General features: G+C 41.0%; 2 protein-coding genes across 4 annotated transcripts in view; one reads left to right on the top strand and one right to left on the bottom strand.

Annotated features, from left to right (window-relative positions):
* Positions 1-8,818, top strand: part of LOC137426821 (phosphoinositide 3-kinase regulatory subunit 5) — a 120,308-nt gene extending 111,490 nt beyond the window's left edge. The window contains exons 16-21 of one of the 2 annotated variants that reach the window (XM_068115749.2): positions 1,580-1,673; positions 1,981-2,057; positions 5,061-5,142; positions 5,240-5,325; positions 7,203-7,327; positions 8,002-8,818. In XM_068115749.2, the coding sequence (XP_067971850.2) occupies positions 1,580-1,673; positions 1,981-2,057; positions 5,061-5,142; positions 5,240-5,325; positions 7,203-7,327; positions 8,002-8,182 (645 nt within the window). In that variant the 3' untranslated portion in view covers positions 8,183-8,818. Of the gene's footprint in view, positions 1-1,579; positions 1,674-1,980; positions 2,058-5,060; positions 5,143-5,239; positions 5,326-7,032; positions 7,328-8,001 lie in introns of those variants that run through there. The other variant, XM_078778973.1, reaches the window with a different exon arrangement.
* A 361-nt stretch (positions 8,819-9,179) lies between these two features.
* LOC137426822 (extracellular serine/threonine protein kinase FAM20C) overlaps positions 9,180-18,358 on the bottom strand; it is a 91,298-nt gene continuing 82,119 nt past the window's right edge. For both annotated transcript variants that reach the window (XM_068115750.2, XM_068115751.2), the window contains exon 10: positions 9,180-12,699. In XM_068115750.2, coding sequence (XP_067971851.2) covers positions 12,417-12,699 — 283 coding nt within the window. In that variant the 3' untranslated portion in view covers positions 9,180-12,416. The remainder of the gene's footprint in view (positions 12,700-18,358) is intronic.

Below are 18,358 nucleotides of genomic sequence, written 5' to 3'. Positions count from 1 at the left end.
CTGGTTATATATTCTCTATACTGAACATCCACATCAGAGGAATATAGCTAATGCTATAACAGGAAATTAGTTAGAGATTTCATAGAACACCTTACCTCACCCTGTCTTGAGATCCAAGGGCATGGGCGGGATCTGCGAGCGGAAAATTTGATTGGTCGTGATGATTTTAAGTGTTTTGTTTTTGTTTTTTGTATACAAGATTGAGGCTCGTGAAAGAGCTAACATTAATCACACAGAAAGACAAACCGATACATAAAACATATAATAAGGGGAGCAGTAGACAAGATGGGGAGAGGGGAAGGACACACAAACAACATTTGAGAGCAGGGACATCGAGAGATCTGTGGGAGGGAGAGGGCTTGGGGGGGGGGGGCATGGGAAGGAGGCGTGGGAGAGGTATACAACATATGGACACTGCAAGGACTTCCAGGAAAGAAGTTGGAATTAAAAAAAAAAAGTGTATCTGGGATGAATTAGTGGGGGTACAAAAGATCAAGGTTTTGGATGGGGGAAGATAAGAGATGGTGGTGAACAGCTGTTTTAAAGACCTGGAGAGAGGAGTGGGATTGAAAAGAGTGAGGGAGTTTGTTCCAGAGGCGGGAGAAAAGAGGAATGAAGGAGTGAAGGTGAGCAGAGAGTCTTGATTTTGGCAGTTTAACCATAAGGGGGTTGCTGGCAGATCTTGTGCGACCTGTAGGAATATTTGCGGGACAGAGCACAGAGAGAGCTGGGGGAGCAAGGCCGGAGAGGAGTCGGTAGAAGACAGAAAGACCACCAACCTGCCTGCGGTGAGTGAGTGAAAGGCCCTCGGAGTCAGCTTCATCACGAGAGATTCCATTGATTCTGAAAGCAAAATATTTTGCTAAATTTAGAAAGCTGAAGTGCTGTAATATTTTGTCCAAGTACTACTAAACGGAACGGTTTTGAAAGTGCTAAAAAGGTGATTTGTGTTCGACATTGTTCAAGTATATAATTCAATTAAATAAAATAAAGATTTTAAAGGTTGTAATATATATGAATGAATGAATGAATATATATATATATATATTTCTGGAAGTTTCCCGCTGTTGATGCAGCGTCTTTTTCACCGCCTTATTTAACACATTACATTAGCTATTCGTCTCTGTTGTGATGTGTCCTTTACGACATCCCGAAAAACAGTAAGTTTCCTGTTTGGAATGATTTTATTTAACTGCCAGACAAGCAGACAGTAAAATAATATTACTCCTCTCTGCATATGTGTGATTGGGGCAAATTCAGAGCCAAAGTACTGCAAAACTACAACTTTGTTTTCAGATTCACGTTCCGATATAACATTGAATTGAAATTAAGGTGTTCCTCATCATAAACATACATTTATAGACAGAACATACAGACACAAGTGAACAAATTGCTTAACCCCGCTTTTCACTTTGTGCGTGGGGTAAAAATATCCAGCGTGCTGAACAAAATGACCGAGGAGGACAAACACGATTTGCCGCAACTTTCGACATTTTATTAAAATTGATACATTTCATTATAATTATGAAATATTGATGCATCGAAAAGCTCAGTTAATTGTTGCAATCTTTTCCCACAGCTGACCCTGGCATCGGGTGAGCGGAGGCATGAAGTGTTCGCCCTACATCTTGAGCTGGGATTTCTTGCCGACCGCCGTGCTATCCACGCCGCAGGTGAATGAGTTCAACAGAGGTATCCAGAGAATGACCGCGACTCGCAGGCCCAAAATAATCCCAAGCCGCTGTTATTTTATATCCACGCAAATGGAATTCTGGAAGTCTACAAGCGGTTTATGCAGTATCTTATACACCACCTTATTTAACATGTTCAAGTACTGCTAAACAGAAGGGTTTTGAAAGTGCTAAAAAGGTGATTTTTTTTCTCGTGTTCAAGTATATAATGGAGTCATGGAGGACCTAATGAGAATGAGAGGTGAGAGTGGAGAAGTAGGTGCTCTACATATCGTCTCGTGTCCTCCAGGTAAAGCAAGAAACCGTTTTGGAGTTGAAGGTGATCAGGAGGCCGTGCCACTTGCCCTGAGCGTTACCTACTACAAGGTTAGAAAGCAACGCGTGTCCGAGAAAATATGACCAGGCTTTGGATGTGTACAATGGAATGGTAGGTCCGATGGGGATTTGTTGATGAATGGAAGCATTTTATGGTTTTGTTTTTAATCGACTTTTTTTTGTTGTGTTGTGTTAAAGCTCTGGTCACATGGTCACTTCAAATGAAAAAGGAATTAATTGCAATCACATGTAGTTCGGAGCCTGGTGTTGGCTTAATGATAAGGTTGCTGGCTTGGGATCCTAGGATCCTGAATTTGAATCCCGGTCGATCGTTGAATTAACGCCAGTGGGGTTGACTCAGCCTACTCATCCTTCCGAGGTAGGCAAATTGAGTACCAGTTCACTGGTAATTGGCGCACTGCATCAGCGCCACAAACGCACTTCCAGAGAAGTGATGCAACCAGCAGCCACAGGATGCATATGAAACAACAGCATGTAGTTCACAAATTCATAGCCTCATGATGACACTTCAGCGAATGGGGAACCAAAAGACTGGCTCTACATCGAATGAATGAAATGAGAAATTTGAGAAGGCAAGGGAGTTAAATGGAAAAAGGAGAGGAAGTACAAAGAGGGGGAAAGGGAGCTTTTTATTATTCCAAAAAAAAAAAAAAAACCAAGAAGAAAAAGACAAAATATGTCATAGCCCATGCCATGGTTTTAATAATGTTGCTGTACAGAGTTAAAGGCTGTCAATCGGCAATCTTTGATCATATCGCAAAATAAAGTGAGGACACGTGTATGCCATCATGTACTGTGCTTGCGCCAAGTTTGAACAAAATCGGACCACGCATGTCCGATAAATTGTTGGAGACATGTTTAAGTAACACAATAGCGCGCATGTGTAAGCCATCATTCATTATCTGCATGCCAAGATTGAACAACATCGGCAAATGCATATCCGAGAAATGGTTGAGAACGTGTTCAACATCGGGGTTTTTTTACAACTAAAATGGCCGCCAGTCGGCCATCTTTGATCGTATTGCAAAACAAAATGGTGTGCTTATGTGTATTGTCATGTATTGTCTTTGTGCCAAGTATGAACAAAATCGGTCCATACATCTTCGAGATATGGTTGCGGATGTACGAGACCAAATCCAAAAAGCCCCGTTTCGCACCAAGTCCAAAGGGGCTAATTAATCAAGTACTTGATAGATTGCTCCTAAAATGAACAAGTATCCTCAAAGTGAGGTGTTGCAAAAAAAAAGAAAGATATATATATATACAGTGCATTCAGAAAGTATTCAGACCCCTTGACTTTTTTCACCTTTTGTTATGTTGCAGCCTCATGCTGAAATCGTTTAAATTCATTCTTTACCTCGTCAATCTACACTCAATACCCCATAATGACAAAGAGAAAACAGGATTTTAGAAAGTTTTACAAATTTATTTAAAAAACAAAACTGAAATATCACATTGATCTAAGTATTCATACCCTTTGCTATGACACTTGAAATTTAGCTCAGGTGCATCCCATTTCTCTTGATCATCTTTGAGATGTTTCTACACCTTGATTGGAGTCCACCTGTGGTCGACACAATCCTGTCTCTGAGCTCTGCAGGCAGTTCCTTCGACCTCATGGCTTGGTTTTTGCTCTGATCTGCATTGTCAGCTGTGAGACCTTATATAGACAGGTGTGTGCCTTTCCAAATCATGTCCAATCAATTGAATTTACCACAGGTGGACTCCAATCAAGGTGTAGAAACATCTCAAAGATGATCAAGAGAAATGGGATGCACCTGAGCTAAATTTCAAGTGTCATAGCAAAGGGTATGAATACTTATGTCAATGTGATATTTCAGTTTTTTCTCTTTAATAAATTTGCAAAACTTTCTAAAATCCTGTTTTCTCTTTGTCATTATGGGGTATTGAGTGTAGATTAATGAGGGAAAAATGAATTTAAACGATTTCAGCATAAGGCTGCAACATCATGTGAAAAAAGTCAAGGGGTCTGAATACTTTCTGAATGCACTGTATAAAAAAATATATAAAATAAAAACCTTTAGAGGCCATTTTTCCCCGCAAAGCGGGGGTTGGCCTTTTTCGGGCATCGTTGTTGTTGTTGTTGTTTTTGTTGGTCCCCTTTTTGAAGCAATGTTTTACGGCCGGATGCCCTTCCTGCCACCAACCCTTTTTGTCGCCTTTTACGACAAACAGGGAATTACCAGTGAACTGGTACTCAATTTGCCGACCTCGGAAGGATGACAGGCTGAGTCAACCCCCCCGGCGTTAATTCAGCGATCGACCGGGATTCGAACCCAGGATCCTAGGATCCCAAGCCGGCACCCTAACCGCTAAGCCAACACCAGGCACTGTATAGTAGATATAAATATATACGTACAGTATAAGGACTTATGGATTATATTGTTACCTCCAACACCAAAGGTGGACAGAGGTCATGTTTTCACTCCGTCTGTTTATTTGTTTGTACATGAGCAGGATATCTTAAAACGTTGAGGACAGATTCAGATGAAACTTGGTGGACAGGTTGGGTATATGACCAGGACTAAATGACGAGACTTTGATGAAGTTCCACTTCAGTATTCTAGAATTTCCAGTGATTCTTCACCATTGAGAGATGGGGCCAAAAACGATATATAGCACGAAATCTCAAAAAGTTGTGGACAGATTCGGATGAAACTTGGTGGATGAGTTCGGTAGGTGACAAAAACCGAGTTGATTAGATTTTGGTGTGTGACAGCGATGAATGGTCCGGATGTAGATCAGGCCTATTATTGAGATACAAAACGTAAACTCTTCAGTCTAGCACAGGTACGCGCTCTAATGAGTGCTGTTTTAGAACACGGTTATGCAGCACACAAGAGGACGTCATGGAGGACGCAATGACTGGTTCACTTAACAATACATTTCTGGCCTTACCAGTTCTGACCAATCACAATCCAAATTTCAAGTGGGCCTTTCATTGTCACATACAAGCTTTCCTCGAATTTAACAGTGAGAAAACATCTACGTTCCTCCTCTTTTTACCGGCAGAGATTTCTCAGTGGGCGGACACGGAAGCACTCGGCAGACAAACACTGCACTTCGATAAAGATGGAAAGGGACTCCAAGCTTGGTGAGCAGTAAGAGGGGTCAAAGTGCCAAGTGTGGAGCACCTTTAACATGGTCGAGTGCAGTAAGCATTATTCACATTGATTGTTGTGTCATTTCAGAGGGTGACTTCATGGTGCTGAAGTTAACCTTCATGGAAGTCATAAAGAGGTCACAAGGTGGGAAAGGAAAGGCTTTGGCAAATCAGGTAGGCTTTGTTTTGTTAGAATTAATATGAAACGTCATTCTTTGAAAAGTCTCACAATGGCGTCGATGTTCTGTGACTAATTAAATATTTGATGAGTCCCAACTCTAACCTGATGCTTCTCTCTCCCATTGCGCGGATGGGCTCGCTGGTGGGCTTTTGTAATAAAAAAGATTAATATTGTTTATCCATTTCTTCACTCAAATGGGATTTGATGTTTGTGGGTAAAGATGGAAAACAATTCCATGCTTCAATCCTAGCTACACAATAGCACGATTTGTGAGAGCTGAGAAGCTCTTACATATGACCTCTCTCCTGTCCTGGAGGTGCCTTTTTAAATGTATGCAATGTATATTCCCCCCAAGAGATAATGTGGTCGTAGATGTGTGAAGAAAGACTAGGTGGAAAGAAGAAGAGGAAAGAGATGGAAACAGGAAAGAGATATAGAAGGGGGGTGAACAGAGGGAAAAGAAAAGTGGTCGGATGTGAGAGAGAAATGATGGGACAAGGAGAGAATGGGAGAGGAGATGGGACAGGGAGAGAATGAGAGAGGGGATGATGGGACAGGGGGAGAATGAGAGAGGGGATGATGGGACAGGGAGGGAATGAGAGAGGGGATGATGGGACAGGGAGAGAATGAGAGAGGGGATGGGACAGGGAGAGAATGAGAGAGGGGATGATGGGACAGGAAGAGAATGAGAGAGGGGATGATGGGACAGGGAGAGAATGAGCGGGGATGGGACAGGGAGAGAATGAGCGGGGATGGGACAGGGAGAGAATGAGTGGGGATGGGACAGGGAGAGAATGAAGAGGGGATTGAGAGGGGAATGTGGGGAGTTCGGGGGGAGGAGAGAGAGAGCAGGAAGGGGAGAGAGAGACAGAGGGTGGTAGAGGGAGATAATGAGAGGCAGAAAGGAAGGAGAGAGAGAGGGGGGGGGGGGGAGGAGATAATGAAAGAGGGAAAGGGGAAGGGGACACAATGATCGAAAGGGAGAGAGGGGGAGATGAGAGAGAGAAGAGGGAGGGAAAAGAAAGAGAAGAGAAAGAGAAAGAGAAAGAGAGAGAAAGAGAAAGAGAGAGAGAGAGAAGAAAATGAGAAGGAGGGAAATGGGATGAGGGAAGAGAATGCCAAAGAGAGGGGGTAAATGAGAGATAGAGAGAGGGGATTGGGGGTTGGAGGAGGAAGGAAGAGAGAGAGAAAGATGTATAATCTGAAAATTACCTCAACTTTCCTTATTGACTGCTCGATTCAGTGGCTAATCACTCGCAACCGTCAATCAACAGTGTCGTCCCGAGAACCTCTCCGAACAGCGGATTCAAGATACACAAGTTGTGTCTGCACGTCATCCACTCAGACCGAGGAGGGAAAGAGATCGAGAAAAGAAGCGTGAACGGAAGTGAGAGTGAGATTTCAATGCTGTGGCCTTCCCCACTCTTCTCCACCATTGAAGTGCACACACAAGATCAATACAAAAACACAACGTATATGACAGAAACAAAAGAACAGACACACGCGATTATTAAATAGGTCGACAAGACAAATCTGGGAGCATAACCTCCAAGTTAAATGAAGATAGTTGTCCAAGTGCAGAAAGAAGCTCGTCCATGCACAGAGCAAACTGGATCCGGAAGCTCGCACCACCATCTCGGCTCTTTTATATCCATACCTGTGATTGTTGTCACCTTGTCGTCCTCCCCATGTACTTGCAGGTTAAATAGCACGACGATGCCGCGAATGAGGCCTGTGGTGGAATTTTATTTTTGGGGCACGGCCTTTCTCCCAGCGAATGCATATTACAAACATTTGTAGGAGCTCTGGGAGAGCTCTGCACCTTCTGCTCATCAATCTCAATACATTCCACTCCTACCTGTCCTCACAGCAGCTCGCCATGACGCAGGCCTGGGCCGATAAGGTGTCCATCAGGCGTTCATCGACCAAGCGCAGCTCCAGCTTCGCCATCTGCTTCGACCAAGATGAGAACAAGATCTTCCAAAACATCATCCAGTGAGTCGTATGAATCGTGAGCCCAACAAAAGATGACCTTTCACAAAGAGATGGCCCCCCCTCAAGCTACAAATTCACCCTGGGCTGGCAGTCTGACCAAATTGATATGTACAGCTTTGTTTCTCATTGGGAATGACGTCATGCAATACGAGGTACATTCTATTCAAAAACAGATCTACCATCTGGGTCCAATCTGATCCCCAGTACCCCCGAGAGTAGGCTGCCGCAGCAGTCTCGGAGCGATCGATGCCAAAGGATCGTTTTGCCATCTTTCAGTCCAGGCAGGAATTTGACTTTGCACCCACACACAATAGCTTACCCTTTTCAAAGGCATTGCGTGTAGTTTTGTGCTAGCAGACAGGACAGCGGGCTTTGTGTCTTCTGAAGAAAAGTTTGGCATAAAGTCTGTAAATATGATTGCGAGGGAGACCAGTTTGTCGTTGGATTTTATTCCCTTAGATATGGGACCCAGATGAAGATGGATGCGTTCCCTCAGAGGGCTCCTGGAAGCCCATAAGCTGGAGACATCCTATTCCAGAATGGGACGATGATAAACCCTGATTTGTAATATTGTTGAGTGCGACAGTTTCTACCTGCACTATTAGTGGGGATCGTGTTGTAACTCGAACATAAACATCCCTCGCTCATCCTCCCATAACCCCCTCCATCCACAGATGTGACGTCCATCTTGGAATAGTCACAAATATCGATGGCTCCGCTTCTTCACAGCACCTGCCTCACGGTGCAAACTCGAACCGCTTCTGCTTCCCCCTGAACCTATTCAGCTTCCTGAGCCCGTTGGGAATGCTTGGGACTGGTGTCCATGGCAACCACAACAGACATCTACACAATTAAGTCGGGTCATTCACCAAGGGAAGGTGCAACTACCGTGTTGAATAGTTTGTAATGAGATTTAATGGATGATCTTCCAATTGCAGCACTCCCATCATCAAGTGTTCTCTCTGGGACTTCCAACTACGGGTCCATTTTTTTTTTACCCCCCACAAACAGCCCAACTTTGGATTTTTCTTAAACGATCCATGTTGTTGTGCTTTCTATTCTGTAAAGATTTCTAATCATCGTTGCACAAGTCTTGCTATTGTTATTGGATTAAGGGACCATTTGTGTATGCACTGGAAGGGGGTGTGAATTGGGGGGTGGCAGGATGGACCGAGGGGTGTGCGGAGGTGAGAGGGTGAGCGTTGGGGAGAGCGAGCCAAAGGAGATGAAAGAGAGGGGGCAGGGAAGGGTGAGGAAGCTTGATAGAGAATGGAGCAAAGATAAATTCCACCATTTTTGCATCATGTAATTAGTAAATGCCCCCGAATGTCGAAGCGAAAATGTCAATTAATGTTATTATTTAATATTTAATTTATTATAGTGCATCGTTTTGAAAACTGAACATGACTCCAATTAGACCTATACCTGACACTTTGTTAAAGCTGCCACTTTCCTGGGCATTTTGCACATAATAAAAACTAAAATAACCAATCACGGCTGATTTTTTTTTTTTCATCTCAAAAGGGCAAGGACTTTAGAACCGTTTGAACCCACCGGCCATGGTTTATATGGCAAAACTGATCGTCGAGCTGATCAATTACCTGGACCTTCCAAAAATCCATTTCGAACTCGCAAACGACCAGGTGAGAAACATCCGTGTCATCTTGTCTTTAGGAAGTAACGTGTACGAGTGTCCATCACCGGATCGGGAAGATTTGATCCCGTTCATTGACACCATGCTCTTAGTCTCGATTGACCGTTGAATTGTGGGTAATCTCGAGCACCAAAACCGACGATGAAAGCGATAAAACTCTGACGTGCACCCAGGGGAGCAGAAAAGGCTCAACGGTCGTTCGGTAAATATCAGTAGTTTATCAAAATCATTTGTTTCTTTCCAGAGCAGCAACAATAATTCTGGATTCAGACATTATGCTGATTTTACAACCTATACCAGAAACAGTAACCTTGTATACATCACCTCCAATCATAACCGATCCATATTGCAACAACTGCAGTGGAAATTGCAAGAATAAGCACAGGCAACTCAGTTTGTCGGTAAAATGGCACAAGAGGATGAGGAACAGGAAGAGTGCAAGGTTTCTGCCACAGAGCGGCTTTCACCAGGGACTATATGCAGGCAACATTTCGTCAGGGACCCCCCCCCCCCCCCCCAGAGGGGAAAAACAATCTCAAACCGGCAATTGTCCCCTCCATTAAGCTTCCTCCACCTTTCTCAAAAGGCAAAAAAAAATAATGAGAAAGACAACGTGGGTCATGCAGTTCCATATTCAATGAAAAATGCTCTCATCTGGGATAAAAGTGGTCGCTAATTTGAAAAAAAAGGCGAGGACGATGATAGATTTACACACACGAGTTTTGTCGGAACGGAGCACTACTCGCCACTCCACTCTGGCTCTGCGCATCCTTGCGGAATGCTCGTCACGTGCATGTTCCGGATCAAATTGCAAGTCCTCGGCACGGCTTGCGCATGAAACGTAAGGGATAACAAGAGCACGGCAATGAGAAACCAGTCACAAGCGTGTTCCATCCCTTCCCTCCCGCCACCCAACCTAAAACCGGAAACGAAACAATTTGTGGTGCCGTATTCTAAATGTGCAGCAAATTGTTTGATAACGTCAACATTTCCTGCAGCATCAAGTGGTGCAACAGCCAACACCAACAACAAAAAAAGGATGCAGTCGACACCGCAACCGTCAAATTATTACCTCCGCTACCGAAGGTGGATGGAGGTTATGTTTTCACCCCTGTCTGTTTGTTTGTGAACAAGATATCTCAGAACGTTTTCGACGTATTTGGATGAAACTTGGTGGAGAGGTTGTGTGTGACAAGGACCAATCGATTCGATTTTGGTGAAGATCTGAATGTGGATTCGGACACGAGAATTATTTAATTTTAAGTGATTCTTCACCATTGAGTGAAGCGATATATACCATGATTTTAAAAAGTTATGGACGAGTTACGACTAAACTTGGTGGACGAGTTGGGTATGTGACTGGAACAGGCCGATTCGATTTTGGTTCAGGTCAAAATCCAGATCCGGCCTATCAGTGGGATAGAAACCATAAACTGTTCAGCCTGGCGGTGGTATGCGCTCTACCGACTGCCCTTCTAGTTCCGAATTGCTATCGCAATCAAATATTTCATTACAGAACACCGATCGCAGAGGGGCAAACGACGTCTTTCAACACAGTTGAAATTTCGTACTGAAGTGAAAGCGAATTTGACGTCTCATGGGAAAATGACAAATTAAATAATTCAAGCAATTCCACAGTTTTCCATCAGGACAGGATTGGGATCATAACATTAAATGTTACAATCAATTGCAGCACTGTCCTGCCATTACGAAGCGCACTGCGTTTGCGATTAGCGTGATATGCAAATGCCCGTTAAAATGGCCAAACACAGGAAGCAAAATACTGCACATCTTTTCAAAAATTTAAATTTTCGTTTTCCTGTTCGGTGCACACACAATGTGGCAATTTTTGGTTTTAAAGTCTCTTTGCAATAGCTGCTGTGTGTATAAACCTTTCAAAAAGAAATAGGAAAACACACAGGGCCAGGGGCCTCCTGTGCAACCTCGTGGGGCTCCTAGCTCCCCAAAAGGCCAACTACTGGGACAGGACCAGGCCTTAAAATGCTACTTCAAAACGACTGGCATAGGCCGCATGAAAAGCATCATAGAATGCCGTTTCTACCGTCAGGTCGAGCTGCAAACTTTTTTATTCCTAAATTGGAAGGGACGACGTTGCATATCTTGCGTCATGCAGTTCACAGCACCACTCTTCCGACTCGGTTTCGACCCAACCTTTTGCATTTCTTACATCATGCTGTGTAGTTTCTCAAATACACCGCTGGAATGCACAGAAGCTTTGATAAAATGGCATTCAATTAAAAGAACAATAAAATAATGCAACCAGCAGCAATACGCTGCACGTTCAACACGACGTTTAAAAAGTTGGGCAAGTAACTATTGGTGGCAAATGCCATCTTCCGTTGCATTAACTGCAGCGGAAATGCGGCAGCGAGAGACCACGCGTCAACCCTTTCTTACAAGTGTTACGAATGCACGACAGACGCAATAGGTAAACACTGATGCATTCTCTCTCGACCACATCCCTCCTACGATAACATATCTCTCGTTTCTGCTGCGACATACTCTAATTGTAAATTGCAAAAACACCGGCAGCACCACAGGGACAACACCATTAAGACTCGCAGAATGGATGCAGTGAAGTTTGCAACAAGTTACGGCACTTTCTCAGGTTCCAATTAGAGACTCTTCCACACATGGAGCCTTTCCAATTACCATGTCCCAAACAATTTCATGCAATGCTCTGGCAATAAAAGTGGCTGGATCAATATGAAGCTGGTGGGACCAAACGTATCCCGTAGATAAAAGGCAATGGCGTCCTTCAATCAACTCATTCATTCTGTATGATTGCACGGATAGTCTCAAATCTAGCTGCAAGCTATCCACATCATCCAGCAGTACAACTTATAAAATACCAGCAGAGCTATAAATTAATTTTAAAATCATAGCAGTACATGGTCAAGGATTAAACAAGCAGCATCGTCATCATCATAATCTCCAAACATTTCCAGTGTAAATGGTGATCAATTAAACTCATCACATCTGACCTACTAGGTTTTTACTGCAACCCTTCCATCACAGGTTCAGAACGTATGCGAGACCACCAGTATCCCATTTCCACTGCAAAGGCCTACTGGGTTGCTGTCAGAGCATTTTTCTCCTAGTCAAAATTCAGGGAAAGCATCATGAAGCTGTGGATCTCATTGGCTGATCAGCAGACCCAGTCACTCTCTGCAATGGAAACGGGTGAAAGTCTTTTCAACCGCTTTCTTATGCCGACGACAATTCAAAATAGCAGTTCACAAGGTGTTCATAGGTTCTTGTGTGCAGACTTTTTAAAGCTCCTCATGGTCCCTCCAAATAGTCTTAACCAGATCAGGCTGTCAGATCAGCCGAATCTGCGGCACAAGTTTCCGCCATTCAAGGATCATACTCCAAATTACTGTCTGGAGCCATTTTGGTCCTTCAAACTGTTTATCAGTCCGGCACATCGCCGGTTCTCATGTGTTCCTGATGCTTCAAACCTGCCTCGAGGTGCAAGTCCGTATCGGCATCGAGTACAATCTCCACACCATACACACGGACGCAGTGGCGTACATTGCGCAGCACGATGGAGACTCGGCGATCCAGTGCGGCGAGATGTTGCTCGGTCAACAGTGGGGCGAGCATGTCTCGGGCGAGCGACTCACGCATCACATCGCTGAGCCGATGCACCGGACGTGCGAGCAACCTCAGCTTGAGGTACGTAGATCGACGCAGCCTGGAGGGCACACAGTACAGATAAATGAGACCTTAATGTCGAGAGCTGGAAGTAAATCACAATTAGCAATAATAATTGACTTAATGCAAGTCAATTTGATGTTTGAAGTGGCAAGTAACGAGTCAATCTAAATAGTTATGGAGTGTATAAATCTTGTCATATTTCTTTGTGCATGTAATGCTGATAAACAGTCAACAAGCGACGCCATAATATACAGAAATATCAACTAGAAAACATCTGAAAATGCAAAGCCCGTCCATGTCTGTTTGTAGTCAGACATCATCTTCTTCTTCCGTATGCTCAAAATAACAAAAACCATTAAAAAAAAAATACAAAATGAAAATTGATGATTTTATGCAGCCTTGACCTTTGAGCTTTCCATGTTAAAAAATAATTTAAAAATCGGCTTCTAGCTTTTGATTAGTGAACCAATTATGTAACCCAATATGCAAATTCTTAAAATTTCAGGTCAATCGGGTGAAAATCGGCGATTTTACGCCACGTTGACCTTTTGATCTAAAAACAACAATCAGCTTATAGCTTTTGATTGGTGGGCCAATTCAGTGACCCAATATGCAAATAAATTTCAGGTCAATCGGGTGAAAATTGACGATTTTATGTGATGCTGACCTTTGAGCTTTTGACAAAATTGCTTATTTGCTTTCTCCATATTCTCATGATAAAGCTTTGCTGAAAATTTGATGACAAAACTCAAATGGTAAATTGAAATTTCAGGTCAATTGGATGAAAATTGACGATTTTATGGGAGGATGACCTTTGACCTTTTGACAAAATTATCAATTTACCTTCTCTGTATTATCATAATAAAGCTTTGGTGAAAATTTGATGACAATAGATCAAATGGTAAAGAAGTTATGGCCCGGACAGGCACATGGGCAGACAGACACACAGACACACAGACACACAGACACACAGACACAAAGTGAAGATGTGATTGCAAAACCCCATCGCCTGTGCAGGGAACGGGCTAAATATATAAAGCTCTTTATAACTACTCACTTATGTTACTATTCAGTATTTTCTAGGTGGTCTGCATGTCCATAAAGGTGTTACGATGATGAAGGTGTTCGGAGTTCACTGTTCGGCTATCCATCCAAGGCTGGTTTTCATTGGCCATGGAAGTGACAATATATACACAAAGAATTAAGTTAAGCACCCCCCCCCCGTTTTTTTACAACCTCGCACATTACAAGTTTGTTGTCGTCAAAACAGTGTAATATACCCATGATATTGCTATATTTTCTGGAGAAGTGATATTATGGTCACATAAAAACATAACAATCATGCCGTTTTCAATATTTTATTCTGAATAATTTAAGGTGAAATTTTTTGGGAATTTTAGGCATATTTTCACCTCAATTTAAGTATGGAGCTATAGGTCCATCACGGACAGTGTGGATGACGTTTATGTTTTCTAACGTACAGTCATTGTTCTGAGAAGACCTCTAGCGATCTTTGCGTCAATAACGTGTGTAGGACCCACGTGATCGGATCACTGACTCAACCCTACGTCTCATAGACCCTGTAAGCCGTCGTATGCGTTGCTGTGGCAGGTTGTTCCATTCCCGATGTAATGCACGTTCCAATTCATCCAGATTGGCTATTGGAGGGACCATCTTCGCAATTTGTCGTCCCAACATGTCCCAAACGTGCTCGAGGGGGTTCAACCTGCCACAGCAACGCATACGACGGCTTACAGGGTCTATGAGACGTAGGGTTGAGTCAGTGATCCGATCACGTGGGTCCTACACACGTTATTGACGCAAAGATCGCTAGAGGTCTTCTCAGAACAATGACTGTACGTTAGAAAACATAAACGTCATCCACACTGTCCGTGATGGACCTATAGCTCCATACTTAAATTGAGGTGAAAATATGCCTAAAATTCCCAAAAAATTTCACCTTAAATTATTCAGAATAAAATATTGAAAACGGCATGATTGTTATGTTTTTATGTGACCATAATATCACTTCTCCAGAAAATATAGCAATATCATGGGTATATTACACTGTTTTGACGACAACAAACTTGTAATGTGCGAGGTTGTAAAAAAACGGGGGGGGTGCTTAACTTAATTCTTTGTGTATATATATGTGTATATATATATATATATATGAGATATATATGAGAGATATATATGAGAGAGATATATATATATATATATATATATATATATATATATATATATATATATATATATATATATATATATATATATATATACACACGAGATATATATGAGAGATATCGAATCCCGGTCGATCGCTGAATTAACGCCAGGGGGGTTGACTCAGCCTGTCATCCTTCCGAGGTCGGCTAATTGAGTACCAGCTCACTGGTAATTCCCTGTTTGTCGTTAAAGGTGGCAAAAAGGGTTGGCGTCAGGAAGGGCATCCGGCCGCAAAACATTGCTTCAAAAAGGGGACCGAAAAACAACAACAACCACGGCTCCCGAAAAAGGCCAACCCCCGCTTTGCGGGGAAAAATGGCCTCTAAAGGTGGTTTATATGAGAGATATATATGAGAGAGAGATATATATATATATATATATATATATATATATATATATATATATGTATATATGAGAGAAAAGACACTGGAGAGTTCATAGAACACATTACCCCACTTGTCTGTGAAACAAGGACATAGGTGGGGTCTACGAACGGCAAATTTGATTGGTCAAAATGACGTTAAATGCCGTAATATTTTGTCCAATTACGGTTAAACAGAAGGGTTTTGAAAGTGCAAAAAACAGCGATTTGTGTTCTACAGTGTTCAAGCATAAAACTCAATTTAAATAAAATAAAGATTTTAAAGGTCACAGAAAAAGAAATTCGGAAGTTTACCACCACTGACCCAATGTCTTTTACACAACCGTATTTATCATGTTACATTAGTTATTCGTGCCTGTTGTTTGTGTCCTTTATGACGTCGTGAAAATCAGTACGTTTGGTGTTTGGAATGATTGGCAGGACTCAGGCAGGAAGAGAAAAGGGAAAAAAAAATCTCACCCCTCTGTCCTCTCTGCGCATGTGCGATTGGGAAGTATTCAGAGCCAAAGTACATACTGCTAAACGACAGGTTAGCTTTCCGATTCATGTTTTGATTCGTGTTAAACAAATAACATTCAATTGACATTCAGTTGTTCCTTGATCATAAACTGCTGTTTATAGAGAGAAGGTCAGATGGAGAGACAGAAGTGAACGAATAGCTTAACCAGGCCTTTTGCTTCGCATGCACAGGGTAAATGTGTGTGTGTGTGTGTGTGTGTGTGTGTGTGTGTGTGTGTGTGTGTGTGTGTGTGTGTGTGTGTGTGTGTGTGTGTGTGTGTGTGTATACACCCTAATTATATATATATATATATATATATATATATATATGTAGCTCCCACATATATATATATATACATATATACATATACACACTTTGTTAGTTGAGGTGCCATTTCATTCATTGTGTGGGGCAATATCGTGGGATGCCTAGCACAAACTAGATTGCCGGTATGGGGATACAAGGGTGCATAAACAAATGGGGTTAATGCCAGAAAGATTAATGATAATAATAGATAGACATAAACAATGATCTTAATTTTTAATTATGACAAGTACAGATACATTCAAAGTACACCGCCCCCATGCCAAATAATTAAATATCCTACAGCGCGACATTGCCGGGGCGCCTCCGGCGCCCGGCAACAGCGCAGTGCAGCTAATAGAGATTGCATTGGGAGGGAGAGGTGTACAATAATTGATAGATTAATTGCATAATTAAAATCAATAAAAGATTATCATAAAATATTTTCTTAATCAATTGGCTAACTAAACCACGAGTGCTTCATCCAAAGATGTATCTTTTAGAAATGTAATTAAATAAGTCATTAATAAAAAAATAAATAATTAATTGATTAATCAATAAATTAATTAATCGATTAAATGATGAATCAATAAATCAAAAATATCCTTTATAGTCACATTACTTGGTCATTGTCATGTCCAAATATTAGCTTCCCAGCTCAAAAGGTGCCTGAGATATTGCCCAGATGAGGAAGTAAATAAATAAATGATTAATAATGAAAATCAATAAATAATAATCATAAAAAATAAAATAATTAATCAATTCGCTAATATGAAACATAAACCACCACCATTTCATCAGAATCTGTAACTTTAAAAAAACAAAAAACATTATAGTCATTAATCGAATAATTAATCGATTAATTGATTAATTGATTAATTAATAAATCAAAAATAGCCTTTGCAGCCAAATCACCTGGTCATTGGCATGTCCAAATATCAGCTTCCTAACTCAAAAGGTGCCTGAGATAATGAATGCCCAGAAGAGAAAGTAAATTTAATTAATTAAATAAGTACTTAATTAATCGCTAATAATTAAATAACTCATCAATTGATTGATTAACCAAAAAACAAAAAATACCGTTTTTGACAAAGTACTTGCTAACGATTGTGCCGAAATTTCAGCTTCCTAGCTCAAAGTATGGCTGAGATATCGCCCAGACAACCAAGAAAACAAACAAGTACAGATACATTCAAAGTACACCGCCCCCATGCCAAATAATTAAATATCCTGCAGCGCGACATTGCCGGGGCGCCTCGAGCAGCGGCAATACCGCAGTGCAGCTCATAGAGGCTGCATTGGGTGGGAGAGGTGTACACTAATTGATTGATTAATCGTATAATTAAAATAAATAAAAGATTATCACAAAATATTTTCTTAATCAATTGGCTAATAGCATAACTAAACCACTAGTGCTTCATCCGAAGATGTATCTTTTAGAAATGTAATTAAATAAGTCATTAATAAAAAATTAAATAATTAATTGATTAATCATTAAATAATTAATCGATTAATCAATAAATAATTAATCGATTAAATGATGAATCAATAAATCAAAAATATCCTTGATAGCCACATCACTTGGTCACTGTCATGTCCAAATGTTAGCTTCCCAGCTCAAAACGTGCCTGAGATATTGGCCAAATGAGAAAGAAAATAAATATATGATTAATAATGAAAATAAATAAATAATAATCGGTAAAAAATTAAATTATGAATCAATTCGGTCACAGAACACATAAACCACCACCATTTCATCAGAATCTGTAACTGATTTTTTTTTTTTTTTTTAGTAATTAATCGAATAATTAAATAATTAATCGATTAATTGATTAATCAATAAATCAAAAATATCCTTGATAGCCACATCACTTGGTCACTCATGTCCAAATATTAGCTTCCGAGCTCAAAAGGTGCCTGAGATATTGGCCAAATGAGAAAGAAAATAAATAAATGATTAATAATGAAAATAAATAAATAATAATAATTAAAAAATTAAATTATTAATCAATTCGGTCAGAGAACACAAACCACCACCATTTCATCAGAATCTGTAACTTAAAAAAAAAAAATTTTTAGTCATTAATCGAATAATTAAATAATTAATCGATTAATTGATTAATTGACGAATTAATAAATCAAAAATAGCCTTTGCAGCCAAATCACCTTGTCATTGGCATGTCCAAATATCAGCTTCCCAATTCAAAAGGTGCCTGAGTTAATGGTCAGAAGAGAAAGGAAATTTGATTAATTAAATAAGTACTGAATTAATCGCTAATAATT

Source organism: Myxine glutinosa, chromosome 5 (assembly GCF_964187855.1).
Source record: "Myxine glutinosa chromosome 5, kmMyxGlut1.1, whole genome shotgun sequence".
In the NCBI taxonomy this organism is placed as follows: domain Eukaryota; kingdom Metazoa; phylum Chordata; class Myxini; order Myxiniformes; family Myxinidae; genus Myxine; species Myxine glutinosa.
This window is presented reverse-complemented; position numbering and strand designations above follow the sequence as displayed.